Source organism: Emericellopsis cladophorae (genome assembly GCF_022114955.1).
Source record: "Emericellopsis cladophorae strain MUM 19.33 chromosome Unknown NODE_1_length_1489480_cov_119_871856, whole genome shotgun sequence".
In the NCBI taxonomy this organism is placed as follows: domain Eukaryota; kingdom Fungi; phylum Ascomycota; class Sordariomycetes; order Hypocreales; family Bionectriaceae; genus Emericellopsis; species Emericellopsis cladophorae.
In genome coordinates this window covers 1,006,371-1,022,609 of record NW_026250926.1, presented here as the reverse complement: position 1 = coordinate 1,022,609, position 16,239 = coordinate 1,006,371, and the positions used below count along the sequence as shown (strand labels likewise).

Below are 16,239 nucleotides of genomic sequence, written 5' to 3'. Positions count from 1 at the left end.
TGTGGTATCTACTAGTAACGCAGCGTATACCGCCACGTGTGCCTGATGTGATGATGCGAAAGCTTAGAAGGAATCAAGTCCGCCAATCTACCTCCTCTGGTGGTGCCCGCCGGTTACTGCTCGTCGGTGTCGGTAGCTCGTTCATGCGGCGCGTGGAATATGGTTCAGGTTGTGGAGGCTGGTACGGCGGTTGGTGAGGCGTCGGTATCTTCTGCTGCGACTGGGGGACAATGGCACTCAGCACACAGTCGTCGAGATGCTCATAAAAGTCCTGCGCGCTGGCGAACCGCGTCTGGCAGATGGAGCACAGGGCGCCGCCAACCGCAACGTCCACAGGTGCGGACGGGGCCGTGGCCGTGACGACCCCCGACTCCCCAAAGAAAAAGTTGCGCGTGTTGGGCGGTGTCTGCTCTACATTGTGTGCCGACGTCAGGTGCCGCTTAAACACATCGGCTCGATTGAACGTCTTCTCGTACGCGGTGCCCACGCCCGCGCAAAAGGGACACGCCATGGTGCCCTTGTAGTGCGTCAGGGCGTGGCGGTTCTTGTCGTACTTACGCGCGAAGCCCTTTGTGTGATACTCGCACGACTCGATAGGGCACTTCTCCGGCCGTTCTTCCTGGTGTGTCAGGAGATGGGCTGCGAGATCTTTGAAGATGCGGCCGCAGTCGGGGAAAGGGCAGCGGTTACGATGATCACCAGCGGCCGACCATGTCGACGGACTGGCCTGAATGGCACTCCACGGACCGTCCGTAGCAGGCGAGACTAGCTGATAGGCCGACAACGACGACGACGACTGGCCAAACCCCGTGCGTGTGGTATCCAACATTGATGTCCCGCCGGGGCCGTAGAAGTCACTTGCCGGCGTAGGGGCTTTTGTGTCCTCATCATCACCACCACTGGACGACTCATCGTCTTGCGGATGGTCAGAGCGATGATGCACCTCGTGCATCCATTCGCGAAGGACAGTCATCGAAGGCCAGTCGCCACTTGCCTTACCTCCCTTGTGAGGGTTAAAGTGAGCACGCCGTAAATGGGCCGCCGCATTGTAATAGGCTCCGTACTGCTTCCGCATCAAGCAGGCCTTGCACTTTGACAGGGCAATCACAGGCTGGGGGGCGTTGGGAACCTGGCTTGCCGGTTCCTTGCATACATATCGCTTGACGAGCTTGGCGTGTTTAGCATCAGTGTGCCGCCGCAACTCGTGCTCCCCTCTGAATCCTTCCGGATGCTCGTTGCATTTTGTGCAAAATACACGTCGTACTGGCATTCTTTGATATGCCTTGAATCGCGAGGGTGCCATGGGCGTGTTGATTAGGTGCTGCGCTCGTTGCGGAAACAGGGGGGGTTCGGCGAGTGTATGCCGACGATTCCTCCCATGCACCTGAGAGCGAGGCGACTTGAGTGCATCTCCAGGGTCATGAGGTGACTGCTCGGTCTTGGCTTCAACTGGCGAATTCCACGAGACGCCTGGCTTAAACAAGCTTCCGACCCGTGGCGTTTCGCCGCCGGGTTCTACAGCCGAACGGAGCTGATCCGAGTGCAGCTCAACCCGGCTGTGGCGAGGCCTGATAAAACCGAGGAAACTGGTATTGTCACGGTCAGTGCCACCGAGACTCATCAAGAAGTCGAAGCTGGACTGCATGCCCCTAGCTCGCCACATCTCCCTCCTCGTCACCTGGTTGGTTGCGTCAAGAATGGACATGTCCTCCTCACTCGCATTATTGGCCAGTCTGTCCATAGGAGCAGGACCAGAAGCGGCAAAATAATCCACGACAGCTTTGTAAGCACTGTGCATAGTGCGGATACCATGCTCAGTGGTCGTTCCCGTGGACCGACGGAGCGGCGGCGCCGAAAGCATGGCCATGTCCGCTAGGATAGTCCGCACCACGCTGAAAATGCACAGCGAGTGGAAGAATGCGAGCCACTCTCTGACGCGAAGGCTGCTCTTCACCGACAGTGTTGCTTCGAATACCTGAAGGTAACGGGCAAGGCAGTCCTGAACTAACCGGAGTTGCTCGTCCGAGTCGATCTCTTCAGGCGGGTGCATGCGCTGATGGTTCAGATCGATTTCGATTGCTGGCTTATTCTGCACAATGTCGAGAAAGACCACCTCCCTGAGCAGGAGCTTAGCCCTGTACAGTACGGGGTAGGTCGCCTCCTCGGCCGTTCTGGTGGCGGACAGGAAGCCCGTGATGTTGAGCAGTTCCAGCAAATCATACGTCGTGTCTTGGCAATTGTAACTGGACGCCAGTGCGACGAGGATTGGCGGTGCAGAATAAGACGTATCGCGGCTCGAGTCGCTCGCATGGAGGATGGAGCTTGGTCGTTGGTCCAGTTGCCCGGACCACCAAAAGTTGTCCTTGAAGTCGAGAACTTCCTTGACAACATCCATGGTGTTATCTGAAAATGCGTACATTCTCTGAAGATAGTCATTGGCGGTGCGTCGTTGGGCCAGTGGTGATGTTACCGGTGTCCTAGTCTGTCTGGGCGAGACGGGAGCAGGCATGAACACGTCCACCAGAGAGGCGATCGAGCCTCCATAACAGCCCAGAGCTTTCCAGTGCTCCTCAGACCTCGATGGCGGATGCTCCGAACAGTAATTACAAGGACGACCAGCATCACAAGCTCTATGCGACACTTTGCACCGAAGACAAGGGTCATGTTCGCGTAGTAGTTGGAGCTCGCCAATAGACTGAAGCCGTGAGTGCCCGACTCTGCTCCTCTTGAGAGGTGGGAGCAAAGGGTCAAGATCCAGCTCAACTGATGCAGCTCTGGTGGGAGGGAGGCTGCTCGGAAGGTTGAAGCCAATCGCAGAGCCCCGTCTGCTGGCAGGCTGTGTTTGCACGCTGAGCACAGGTTGTGCCACTGGTCCCTGCACGCCCGGTCGCTGCAGCTTGGTTGGTGAGAAGACGCCGGTACTGTCGGCAGAATTCGGTGGTATTATGCCTGGCTGCTTTGGCACGAGGGGAGGCGTGTTGATGAGCGACAGGCCTGAATCGCGCTTAGTAAAGTACCCCCCTGAGTGGGCGCGCATATGTGCGTCGCGCTCAGTCTGGTCGGTGAATCCATAAACATAGTGGACACAGCGCTCGTTCCAACACCTGAATACAGAGAATGACCCTGAACCTTGGTGGGTGGGCGGAGCAATCGTAGATGGCTCGGGATTGTCATGACAGGACCGAGTGGTGCCCTGGCGGATGAAGGGGTCGTGAAGCTCAACATGCTTCCTCAACCAGCTGTCGAATCCCCGGGGTCCGTGCGACGAAGACGACTGGAGTGCCTCCAAGATATCAATATCAGCTAGACGCAAGGGTCAGCGTCTGTGGGGATGAAAGCAAGAGCTCAAGCCTACCGTCCTGGCTGCATGCGGCCTCGAGACACTCGCAACGGTATTGCAGTGCTCGCGCTCCCTCAGCCTCGGAGAGAATGGGAACTTGAGAGTTCAAGCCTGGATAACGATTAGCATTTTCTGATCTAACGCAGAGAGTATCCGGTGTGAGAGCGGGCGCGTGTGCTGTTTGGCACTGTCCCAATACTCTCACGCGTGCGCGCCGAAATCCCAGGTCAAGCGGATAGGCACTCACCGTGATGATGGGCAACATTCTCTAATACTCGAGACTTATGCATAAGCATCTGAAGCTCGTGGGTGGGATCGAAGCCATTCTGAGTTATGAGGAGAGCGTTGAGGTGAGACTGGATGTCCGCCTGCTGGTTGAGCAGTTGTCGAACTGCCGCGTCGATGTCTGCGGGTTCACTCAGCTGTTGCCGGTCCTCGGTCGTGTTAAATGTTGCGGTTGAAACAGAAAGCGACGTTGAGGTCGCATTGCTGAGCGTTGCCTGGTGAGCATGTCGTCGGCCTGGTGCGGGGGGTGAATAGACGCGTGCTGGAGGCAGAGGAGTTGTTGAGGCTGGCACCGAAATTGAGGCTGGCACCTGAGCCGCCGGCGGTGAGGTCGCCGTCGCTGCAGCATATGCGGCTGACGTCTCAGCTGGCTGTGTAACTGAGACTGTGTATGCCGTCACTGATGTCGACGAGGAGGATTCAGGCGGTGCCGTGGCTGCGGGGGATCCGGACGTGGGATTCAACGAGGGCATGCTCACGCTTCCTCCAGCGCTGGACGGTCCCTTAGCGCTTGCGGGGGCAGCAGGATCCTCCTGCACTCGAGGAACCTCTCCCGCCGGGAAGGGTGGCATTTAAGACGGCCTCTCCTCCTCTTCTTCTCGCGCTTGCGACGACCTCTTTGTGTTTCGCGCGCTCCGTTGGTCGTATTGTTGGCGCTTGACTGAGCTTGCCGGTGGCATAGGTGAGAATTTCTTCGACCAACAACACGAATCAGCCCAAGCATCGCCAGACAGCAACGACGATTGCCACTGCAGCCACTGCCGGGCGAAGCTCTGGAAAAGCACGACACTGATACCGATATCAGTCGCGGGTCACTATCCATCAGGCCGTCCCGGCGAGGGAACGGTAACGGAGGAGAATCAAAACGAGGAGAGCGTGTAAATGGAGTCTTGTGGACAAGACTATGATAGATATGAAATTTCCAAACTTCGGATACTGCGAGGGACGGTGCGAGTGTATGTGCAGGAGTCGGGACATGAGCGAACTGAGTCCAGAAAAAGGCAAAGCACCGTGGGTGGGAGCACAGCCTAGGCCGGGGGAAAGCAATGGTATATCAGATTTGATTGTTGCTTGGACTGACCAAAGGACGATGATCATGAAATAACTCGCCAGTTCAGTAGAGTGGTGCATGTCGCTTTGTTCGCCTTCCCATCGGCGGTAGCATTGGCATCTGAGCTTACCAGCCGGGGGCCAGAAACAGCATGCCTGATGAAAAGGGAATGGTGTCCGATGCCCGATGCCCTTGTGGAAAAGGCGTCTCTCTTTTGCTTGTTCTAGGGTGGGTGCGGTTTCCACGGGACCTTGCTCAACAGGGCCTGCAAAGTGCTTGTCGCGCTGGGGATGGTTGTAAAGATCCCAGCAATGTTGCGAGTCGAAGTCGCCTCCCCCTCACCCGTCTATCCAAACGACCGGGAGAGGGCGCGGCGACATGTCTCTTTTCTTTGCTTGTGTCTGCGGGCGCCACGCTCTACGAGGACTCATGGAGTCTGCATGAGCAGCTGCTGTGGCTTCGCGACCCGACAGTACCTACCTAGCCTTGCGGCCCTTGCCTGACTGATGGGCAGTGTAGTGTGTGAGGGTCCAATTCAGGGTCCAGTGGTGTTCAATAAAGGTGGGTCAGCGGGGTGAGGGCTTCAGCCTGCAGCGGGAAAGATTAGATACGCGAATCAGAAGGAGCATGTAACGACCACGTACCTCTTGGCTGAGAGCCCAGGCTCGCGGGGATGGTCGCTAGCGATGCTTTGAGAGGGAGGGCCAAGGCCAGCTGGGCGGGACAGGGCAGGGCGAGATTGGCATGCCCTGCCACAGATCGACCGACCTTTTTGCTTCGGCGCGTAGACAGCTGCGCGTCTGGACGGTCGACACGGGTGCAACCCTAAAAGGTAGCATGTCAGTGCTGCGCGACGCTGTGGAGCGGGATTCGTGCCTGTCGACAGCCGAACCGTTGGTAGGCGGGCCATCATGTCTACGTAGTAGCTAAGCCGCGTAAGGGTGGGACCTAGCTCGGTGCAGTACAGTACGACGACGACGTTGACGCGAGAGCCTGCGCGAGGATGGATCTGAAGGGGACCCCAAGGGTATTTGTTGTTAGCGTATCTTCCCGATCGTGTAACTACGGGCAAGCGTTCCTCGGCGTCAAAAAGGCACACAGCATTTGCTGTCCTAGCCCAAGCCAGTCGGCCAGTCGAGCTACCTGGGTAAACTCAGTGTGAGCTCAACCGAGGGCGACGATGCTTGACTTGTACAGGCAGCCAACCAGTTGCGTGATCATCTTTAGCTAAGTGGTCGATTGGCTGACTGACATGCTCGATTGTGCTATCGTCGCACAAAGTGAAAGTGACATTTTGTAGTTGCATTCGGGACGTTCCAGCTACCAGACCTTGGAGGTGAGGACGGGGGTACAGTACGTTCGCAGTACGTCCTCAGCTCCTGCCATACCCACCTAGGCTCTAGCCCTTTGCTCCGGACGTTCCTTCTCCCACCAACTAATACAACCGCGATTGGTTCGATGGGAACGCACCGCAAGACAACAGGGACGTGCAAAGACTTCAAGCTGTCAACGCCGATTCTTCGCTTCCGTTTGCGATCCTTTCAAATATCACCCATTGTCCGGCACCGATCACGGTACGGATCCGAGCCGATTTCAGGGTCCTAGACCCTGCTGCGCGGCCTTGCGCTGCTAGCATACATACAAGCCTCCCGCGGGCTCAATGCTTGGCACCAAGGCTATTACGGGGTACCGTCTACGATCATTGATATTGTTGCCTTTGAATCCGCACCGGCGTCCGTCTCCCGTTCCCCGGCGCAAGTATATGGATACATAGTATACTCAGCATGCACTATTATCCACCTTTCCGCTGTTCGAAAGATCAACAGGCAGGGTGCAGTGTCCCTACTCCTCATCATCCCGCAGCTGGAGTCCTGGACCAACCCGGGGTCGCAGCTCCTTAGGATCCAAGTCCTGCTACATCCCTGTCAAAGACCGGTCCTGTGTGCGCCGACGACCGATCCGACGCCGACCAACATGACGGACAATTTACTGGACCTGGGATCCCGGAGTCCTGAGCAATGGCTGCCGACCAGGAGGCGACAAGAGTTTCCAGTCCCGTGCTGTGCCACCATAAAGACACCAACCATTCCAACCTACCACATTCAGTGATGCTTTCCCCTCATAGTGGCGTAGAGCATGAAAACTGACGACAACTGCAGCTCGCCAGCTGCTATTTGGATAGCGAGCTGTTAGTCTACACGTACGTGCGGGTGGTGGCGGCATCCCGGGTAGGCCCCTGCTCCAGATCTCGCCGCAAGTATTTGAAATACATCCCGAACAGACAGCGCCGCCGTTTCCAAAACGTCAGCGAGTCCTAGACTTCTTGAGCGCCTGTCGAAAATCTCGAACTCTGGCGGTTTCAGGCTCCATGTCGCGGTCCCGAAGAATGCTTGTCCGTACAGCCCGAACGGGTCGACTCCCAAGGCCCAATGAATGCACCTCCGTTTCCCACCGCAGGGCTTCAGCTCGCCAACTGATGATCGAGCAACGACATCGCAATGCTCATGCTCTTAACCACTGGCCCCAAAACTTCCCCGCTCGAGAATCCATCCACAAAGAGGAGAGATCCGACTTTTGCACCTCGCCATTGCTGTGATAACATCATCACCTGTTCTGCTGTTGCCACTTCAAGGGTCTGGCCTGTCATCACAAGTGTGCCTCCGAAGCGAACATTGCTGGTGCGGATAAGGGATACAAACGGGCACAAGCCAAGCACTCTCTCCACTCTGCAGATCGAAGCACGGGTCTTTGCCCGATCCTTTTGGTGAACCAGGTGTTATGTAGAATGCCACACAGTCTAGTCTACAAGGTGCTTACTTGGTCTTGCCAATGAGTCAGGGGCCATCACGAAGATAGAGTTTCTGTACGGAACCGTTTCCGCTCCGCGGCTTGACCGTGCTCTATCCGCGGTTGGTCCAAGATGAGCGCGCGCGTTGGCGTGTAATATTGATGTCTGACTGTACCGCCATATGTCGTTTTGATCCGCGCTCACACGCGCGCAGACCGCTGTTATACATGCAGTGCTTGTGTCTTTATATATGTGTCTGTACCGGCCAAGTAGAAGCAACATCCATGTTGAAGCCTACGTATAAACCCAACCGACTGATGGGGCGTGGTCATCACGTTGCGCAAGCTTGACTCACTGACTCAAACCCTGGGGCCTCATCTGGTCTCAGTGGCCACTTGCGGAACCTGTCCTCAACAAGACCACGGCCTCACGTGCGCGGCAACTAGGCCACCAGAAAGAGAAAAGGGTTACACACGAGTCTTGATATCCCGTCATTGGCCTCTGACGGTGGCATTTCCCGTTCTATGAATGCTAGCCCGTTTAATGTATTGCACTTTCCCTGAACGACCGTGTGGCCCTTGATGAAAGGTGCCACAGAAGGATTCCCCAGTCTGCTGGTTGAGTCTGGCAGCTTGGTGCCTCGACGACACGCGAGAGACCCAACCCCGGCTGCGGCCAAGCCAGACATAACCCATCGATAACGCTACATGAAAGAAACAACGCCACAACCACCTTCACCCCACCCCACACCTGTGCCAGCCTATGCCGCTGGGGAAAGATGGCTTGTTGTGTGGACGGTGTGTGGATGGTGTATGGATGCAGGGTGCGGGGGTAATAATAGGTGATCCTGTGCTGCCTCGTGCTCGGTGCCGGATTGTAGATCTGCTGTCCGTCTTCCCCATGATGCTATGCGTATTACTCCGTATACATTGCGCCTTTGCATGTGACCATGCATCCTGCATCTGAACGCAGGACGTTTGGTGCTTTTCGCCGTTCGTCGCAGGTTTTCGATCCAACCTATTAATCACAGCTTCCATCCGCTGACCACGTACCTGGGCCATCTCCCTGTCTCTCTCAACACATTGTGAGACACCGCATCCGGGATCTCTGCAGGCTTATGCGCCCGCCGTGCCGTTGCGCGACGGCTCATCTCGCGACCACGTTTCCTCTCTCAACGGCATCTGCAGCCCCTGCCCCGCGCGGCTGCCATCTTGCTCAGCCTTGCAAGCCCAGTATTCGCCTAAACGGAGCTCCGAGTACGTGGCGTAGTCAAAGTCAATGTCCGAAATCGTCGCCTGGATCGACGACCAGATGCCCCAGTAGAAGCCCGGTACGCCACGGAAGGCGTCGACTTCATCCATCAACTTGCGCTCCTCCTCCGCGGCGTCGAGCTGGCATCGTTCCTCCTCGGGTAGGAGCTGGATGTAGGTGCCGATGTACTCGTGGATGAACTCTCGGCGCTGGGAGACTGTGGGGACAGCAGCGTAGTCACAGTCGTATCCTGCCCACTCAGCGAAGTGGTTGGCCACGTCAAAGGCGGCAGGCGATGGCGTGGCATACTCGTAGTCGATGAAACTCACCGTGGCACTTTGGTCCTCCTCACGGTGCATGATGACGTTGGCACATAGGAGGTCGCAATGGGCAAAGACAAGCTGTTTCAACACGTTAGCGCATGTTCTGATCGTCTCAATGCCTTCTCAGCAAACGTAGATCGGCGTCATCACGTGTGCATGAGTGTGATGAGAGCGTATTATCCGTACCCCGTTATGGCCCAGTCCTGGACGTTGGCTGAGCTTCTCGATCAACTCTTCCACCTCGCGCTGTAGCAGCGCCTGCCGCGAACGTTCTTCCTCTGTCCCTGTCGGCAAGGCAAAGATCCACTTCTGCATGGTGGTCCATAGGTTTGGGAAAGGCTTTCCTGGCGCGGCGTTCCGGATGGTCCTCTCGACTTCGTTATCGCCGTACCCATTCTGGAAACCGTTCCGCATCCCGTTCTGTTTCCCGTGGACCGGGGGTTGGCCGAAAATGCAAGGCACCGTCGCGTGCCACTCGGCCAGTCTTCGTGCGATGGCTTTGAGAATGGCTGGTTCCTTGAGATCCTGCATCTGGGCGGGCGTGCCAGGGATGAACCGATACAACATTCCGTTCTCGAAGCGCGCCAGCAACTCGGGCGCCAGCCCATGCCTCATGAGCAGCTCATGGTTGGAGACCTCGCGTTCACGGTCAATCAAGATGTCCGTCCCGCTCCCATAGGCGCGCAGTAACACTGCTTCCTCGTCCACCTGGGCCTTTGTGAGCCCTGGACGTCGGTTCACTGCCTTGAGTAGTGTGTTTGTGATGCCGTCGGTGAAGCGAATGAACTCAATGTTGGAGTCAGTACTTGACCATTCCGGCATGAGCGTTGTGATGAGCTTCAGCGCAGAAGCCTGTGAGTTGGCGCCGTCGAATCTCAGGGGCAGGTAGCGGACACGGCCGAGCCCCTCGCAAGTCGCGGACGGCGACATGGCTTGTGCAATCAACGGCCGACAAGCTTGGTTTGGTGATGTTGGTTGTGATGAGATGCGATGAGACAAGAGGGTAATTTCGACGGCTACTCAGGGGCAACGAGTCATTCAATTCAGGGGTCTGCCGTAGCACGCCAGTGTCTCTGGAATGAAGGAATGAACGCTGTGCCGCTTCGCGAAAACCAATTGTCGTAGCGTATCGATAAAGGCTACTCGGTAGCGTGAGTCTGGTCAGGGACCAAGGTGATGCTGAATGGAGAACAAGGAGGCTCTATCAGGAATGGAGGGTACGACCTGCTTCTAGGTCTAGTGGTTGCAACGATGAGGTCTGAGGCTACGTAAGTCAAGTCAGTGCGTATGGGGCCGACGAAGGAGGCGAGGTTTTTGAGCAAAGTCGGTCGCTAGCTACAGACTGAGCGAGCAGGTGCGGTTGGCTGGTGAGAACAGACTGGACTGGGTTGAGTGTGGCTTGACTCCAGTCCCCTTAACTTGAGTGAGGGTCTTGGAGCGAAGTGGGCCAGCCGCCTGAATGGACCATGACTGGCGGGCGACAGGCGGTTTTGCCATGTGAAAATACGTCCGCGGGGCTCATGCTGTAGAACAAGAAAAGGCATGCTCCGCTATAGCAAAAGTCCCTGATGAGGTGAAGTGCTTTTATTGTCGCTTTGGCTTATCGGTCGTTTATCCCGCCCAACCCACCCTGAGCCACGCCAAGCCTGGTGAGGAGGCAATGGCTGCTGTAATTAATTCAACAAATTATTGTGAACAGCGCAGTGCCCAAGAGGGTAGTTGCATCTGTGTCCATAAAAGACAAGCGAAGCCACGAATACTGGGTAAGAGACGTCAGTCGACCTATGGCGTGTCTTGATAGAGTTACGTCGGCGTTCGGTTGCCGTCCTGCCTAACGATTGCAATTTGTGAATCAATTACACAGCTTCCTACGGAGGACGACTGGAGTGCAGCGTGGAGAGCACGCGACCTGAGTCCAGTCAGCTGGCTCGACTCTGCGGGACAGCTATCCAGGCTAGTTCTCCTGGGAGACTTTACTCCTAAACCCATGACCCTACTGCGAGGTCCAGTCAGGTTCTCCTGCTACCCGACATTTTCCTGGTTGGAGCAGCTTGACCTTTGTCCAAGAGACGCCAGTTCCCGCCCGACAGGTTCCCGAATAAACTGGCTGGAACATCAGCTGGCTACGTTAGGATGAGGGGTCCCAGTCCATCTGCCGCCCGTCCAGTTCGCCGCGTCGCCCATTGGCAAGTGGCAACCCCCGTGCCAAGCTGAGCCAGCAGCTGCATGCAGCCCTCCGGGTGCGTGCACCAGCCACAGCCGGCAAATTACCCACGAACTGAGCCACACCTCCTCTTGCGAGCCGATCCTAACCTAACCTCCCGTAGTTGGCCCTCAGGGCGCGCAACTATGACCTCACAGCAACCCCCACGGTTCGACGTCGCCGTGCACAATCGACAGGGCGACTGGAGAAGCACCCCTCAACCAGTCTGAGCCAGCTCGGTCGCTCATTGGAGCTCGGCGCGTCGCAAGCCTGGAGCGTCATGCCGCAACGCAGTGGTCATGTCCTCCGTCAATAGCGACAACTTTCTCGCTGTCGCGCTCGTCATCAACCGCTCCCGCGACGGGCCGGCCTTTGTCTTCCACTACCCGGCGCAGGTCCAGCACAATGCTACCGACACGGGCGCCGGAGCCGATCTCGAGGACATACTGCTCGAGCGGTTGGTGCAACCCGCAAACCACAACACTTCGGTCGCGAACGAGCAGCTGCCCCGCCAGTGGGACCGTGATGAGCACATTGTGACCGACTCGGGCGCGCAGATTGTGCCCTGGGAGCACGTAGCTGGGTTTCCGGCACGGGACCTGGCTGGCATGTTGACACCTGCGAGGCCTTACCACAAGACTTTGTTCCAGCTATCTCTGGACCCCCTCTACTGTGTCTCTTATCCGATCCACGTGCCTGAGAATGGCAAGTGGAAGAAGCAGAAGAAGTCCGGCAAAGGCAATGATGGGGACAAGGCATCCACTGTAACGGACGATCATGGGGTCTCTAACGAAGCCGACATGTCGTCTGGCAAGCTGTCTGACAACACGAAAGATAAGGAATCGAAGAAGGATGGCGACGAAGACGAAAAGCGAAGCTCCATGACCATGTTCAACCTGGTCTTCATCCTGAGACCAAAGATACACGAGGTGAAGGAGCTAGTGGACTCGCTCTACGTCAACGTGGTGAAGAAGGCCAACAAGGCGTACAAGTACAGCCAGCAGCAGAGCGATTTTATCTGGAAGGAATCGAAGCGAATCCTGGCGGCAAAGGACAAAGCGCGTGAAGAACGTACGAAAATGTACCACCCTAGCCGAGTGCGTAGACTGACAAATTCTCAATAGAAAGGAAGATGAGCAGCCTCTGGAAGGAGATCCTGCAGATCTCGTCGCTCGCAGCCTCCATGCAAGAAATCTACACGGCCGTCTCCCAGAACAAGATTGCGGCTCTGCACCTCGATACACCCCTCGGCATCCTGACCCCGTCTTTCCAGATCCCCGTGCCCTTCTACGTGGCCGACATTCCTCAAGACTCGGGTCGTGACCAGAGCGGCCTTTGGCTCACGACCGCCAACGCTTTCCTTAGCCAAGACACTCTGGAAGAGCCCGGCTTCCTCGACCGCAATTTTGCTCTCCTCCTGATGGACGATGAGAAGAAGATCATCGCGGAGCTCCAATCGGACGCTGATCCGTCCACCGCCTCCATGGTCGAATTCGTCCGGCTGTCCAAGCCGACAATGTCCTTTCACCAGGTCGCCCAGAGCAACATCCTCTCCCTCAGCCAAGTCCGCCGGTTCGCCCAGCACTTTATCTACTGGCGTCGCGCCATTACCATCCCACCCTTACACGCTAGAGACGTGTACATTGTGTCCCCCAACTGCGACCCACGACGTCTCCCGCAGGACAGCGTCGAGTGGCAGCGCCTGTTCCCCGTGGCGCCCCCGTTGCCCAACTTCCTCGGCGAGCTGAGCCAGAGTCCACGCCCGTACAAGCACTTTTGCCCCAGCAAGGCGCATCGCCCCTCGTACCTGCACATGCTTGCCTGGCTCATGCGGCGTGGGTGGGTGACACAGCTCTGCACATATGCCTACGTCGTCGTATGGCCGGAAATCATCTACGAGGTCGAGTACGAAATGGAGGCCGAGGATCTGGCGGCTGCGTCCACTTCGTCGCTGGAGCAGGCGAAGCCCCCGACCATTGTGGAGGAATACGAGCATCCCTTGTCCCCGACATCCACGATTGATACTGCACAGCAGCAGCAGCCGCCGCCGCCGCCGCCGCCTTCATCGCCACCCGCAAATCCGTCATCAACTGAACACGTCGCCGAGCGAGCTCGTCTCGAGCGCATCGCCACCAAGGCGCACCACCGTGCTACGGAGCGAGCCATTACCCATGCCCGCAAGACGCCGCCTCAGCCCACGCCTCATCCATCGCTGAACGACGCACCTCATCTCAAAGGCTTGACGCCGCACATCATTCTAGATGCGAAGAAGGCAACGGGCAAGGAGGCTCGGTACTTGTCTGCCATTGGAAAGAGGTTCACCGACGATCGGGGCAAGCAGGCGTGGCAACTCTTCTGCAAGTACTTTGACGGCCGCTGCGCTTTGGAGAGAGTGGCACTACAGGAGGACATGAAGCGAAAGGAGGTGTGGAATCTTTTGACGAACATGACTGAGTATGTGTTATGCACAAGGCACTGGTGAAAGTAAGAGTGGAATAAGATTCATGCGTCAACAGAGCGCGAGAGCGCCCAGTACCAAGTGAAATCATGTGATACGAAAGAGCCCATTTGCAACGTAGAACTGAGTCTGATGCCAGCAGAACCGGCGAGCCATGACGTTCGTTGTTTGAAAAGAGAAAAACAAGACAACAGAAAGCATACCCCGTATCACGGTACATTCACCGCCACCGGGCAAGCAGGGACGTTGATGCCTTGCTCCCGAAGACCAAACTTGCGACGTATCCCAAATAGTCTCCCCATCTCAATGAAGCCAAACAAACAGCCAAACAAACAGCCAAACACGCAAACAAGTCAAGAAAAGTGAGGTCTCTCCCCTGAAGAGCCTCGAGGTATCGCAGAGGGGGCTGGGAAAACAAGGGAAATGAAAAATGATAAAGGCAGCAAGACCCCAGTACAACATGCAAGACAAAAACCAAAAGTCAAAAGCGCTGTATATATGTGGCCATGTGTATGATTCCGTGTGAGATGCAGAGTCGCCCCACCAATGAGCCGAGCAAGTTGTGTTCCGGTAACGCCATAACCTGTAGTACGAAGTAGAAAAATTGTAATCACCATGCAGAGGCGACAGCCTACTTGGGGCGGCATTAAGAGGGTGCCGATAGGCTGAAATTGTAGCCATGACTGTGGAAACCTGACGATGCGTGCGATGTCGAGTCCTAGTTGAGATCCATGCCGTAGTCGTCGTCATCTTTGAAGTCAATGGGGGCGTGTCCGGTTCCGTTGTCGTCCGGATCATGCCAGAATTGGTTGGTGTCATCGTCGATGATGGCAGAGCTGCTGTGGTGCGGAGGGGTGACGCCCACCGTATCAAGACTGGTAGGGGGTACATCTGCATTCGCCGCGTTGCCGCGGTAGTCTGTGATGCTTGGCACTCGTAGACCCGACCCAGCTGTGCGTGTGTAGGAGAAGTTGCCAGCATCATTCTTGGACATGGCCTCTATCAGCTCAGATTGCATGCGCCGCTCGTCATCCGTCACCTCGAATGGGTAAGGGTGGCCTAGCTCGTTCAACGTCTGCATGAGCTCCTCCTGCTGTTGAAGCTTGAGGTGCAGCATCCACATGAGATCGCGAGTCCAGCTCACGGCTCCATTCAGAATGTCGCCTTTGTTAGGCCCCTTATCCTTGTCCTCGATGGGCAGGCCTGTCGTAATATTCCCAGCGTTGCTTCCGGTTGCGCGGCGAGCACCGGGCCCAGCGAGGCCCGAGGTGGCCGAGGAAGGGTTGGACATGCCGGTGAGCGTGGGAGAGAGCGGCGTACCATTTTGAATCAGCTTCCGGATCTTCTCATCCTCCAAGCGGTGCATGGGGACCAATTTGCTGAGGTCTTGGATGCGCTCGTTGATGTTGTCACGGCGACGTCGTTCGACGAGGTTGTGAGACTCGCGCCGTCGTTTGCGCTTCGCCTCTTGGGACGAGACGGCGGTGGAGCCTGACCCGTTTGTGTTTCCCAACTTGGCTGGCATAGATGTGCCAGCTTTGCCCATGACCTCTTCGATGGGAGGCACCATGGTGCCTTGCAGGGGTGAGGCAAACCCTGAATTGTACGACGCCGGATAGCTGCCGGTGGGTGTGTTCAGCCACTGGCCTGAAGGAGACTTCTCGTGCGTACGGATCGATTGCGGTCCAAAGTTGGGCGAGTCGTTCGACCCTAGAGACAAGCTGTGCATAGCGTTTGTCTTGGGTGTCATGGGGCTTCGGGCGGTATTGGACGGCTTGCGCTGCATCTGCTGGGACATGCGTGCCCTCGTGCGGGCGTTCATGTAGTTCTGGTCGTTGCCGTCCACGTCATTAGCGAACATGGGAGAGTGCATCCCCTGCATGTGTCGGAAGTTGCCAGTGTAGCCTGCGGTATATGGGCTAGGCATCGGGTCGCCATCGGGCGTACTAGAGAAGCCGTTGAGCGGGTTTGAGTCCAGGCGCAAGCCCGAGTTACGCTGGTGGGCTTGATACGCGTCCTGGGAGAAGCCCATGTTCATGCCCGAAAAGTCCTGGCCATTATTTTGCACGGCTCCCTGGTCGCCGCCTAATCCGTCAAGAAGATCCTCATCGGCAAGAAACGCGCTTGAGCTGCCGTTGCCACCATTGTTGTTGGCGTGCGAGCTAAAGTTGTCATTGCTGAAGTTTGGGTTGTATGAACCTCCCATGGACAGGTTGTTGGGGTCGATGGCGCCCCCATTTGGGGCAGTACCAAAATGCGAGAACCCGTGCTGCGCCATCGTGAAACGTCAAAAGCCTTAATGTAGACGGAGGTGGGCAATGGAGTCGTGTAGCAAGTGGGCGATGACCACTGGATAAACGCACCGTTCGTCGGGCGCTACGGCAAGTTGCAGATAGCGTTTCGCACAATAGCTCGGGAGATATCACTAGACAACTGGTCAGCGGCGGGGTCTATGCAGTCGCGTTCGCTTGAAGTTGGCTTTGGCATTGTTTCAGTAGGAAAAAATAGCCGCATGCTGTAGCACAAGTGCGTCATACGTT

At 56.7% G+C, this 16,239-nt stretch overlaps 4 protein-coding genes across 4 annotated transcripts; 1 reads left to right on the top strand and 3 right to left on the bottom strand.

The window, feature by feature from the left end:
* Positions 1–73: 73 nt before the first annotated feature.
* Positions 74–4,197, bottom strand: J7T54_006207 (Metallothionein expression activator-like protein; the record flags this gene model as incomplete). Its single annotated transcript, XM_051504972.1, has 4 exons — positions 74–1,168; positions 1,265–3,303; positions 3,356–3,451; positions 3,588–4,197. The coding sequence occupies 4 exons, from the start codon at positions 4,195–4,197 to the stop codon at positions 74–76; spliced, it is 3,840 nt and encodes a 1,279-aa protein (XP_051366724.1).
* Positions 4,198–8,579: 4,382 nt separating this feature from the next.
* On the bottom strand, positions 8,580–9,968 carry J7T54_006206 (ethanolamine kinase-like protein; the record flags this gene model as incomplete). Its single annotated transcript, XM_051504961.1, has 2 exons — positions 8,580–9,116; positions 9,225–9,968. 2 exons carry the CDS (start codon positions 9,966–9,968, stop codon positions 8,580–8,582), a joined length of 1,281 nt encoding a protein of 426 aa, XP_051366723.1.
* Positions 9,969–11,540: 1,572 nt separating this feature from the next.
* On the top strand, positions 11,541–13,857 carry J7T54_006205 (Nitrogen permease regulator-like protein; the record flags this gene model as incomplete). The annotated part of the gene is made up of 3 exons (XM_051504950.1): positions 11,541–12,312; positions 12,366–13,695; positions 13,842–13,857. 3 exons carry the CDS (start codon positions 11,541–11,543, stop codon positions 13,855–13,857), a joined length of 2,118 nt encoding a protein of 705 aa, XP_051366722.1.
* Positions 13,858–14,417: 560 nt separating this feature from the next.
* Positions 14,418–15,977, bottom strand: J7T54_006204 (uncharacterized protein; the record flags this gene model as incomplete). Its single annotated transcript, XM_051504938.1, has 1 exon — positions 14,418–15,977. One exon carries the CDS (start codon positions 15,975–15,977, stop codon positions 14,418–14,420), a length of 1,560 nt encoding a protein of 519 aa, XP_051366721.1.
* Between the last annotated feature and the right edge of the window lie 262 nt (positions 15,978–16,239).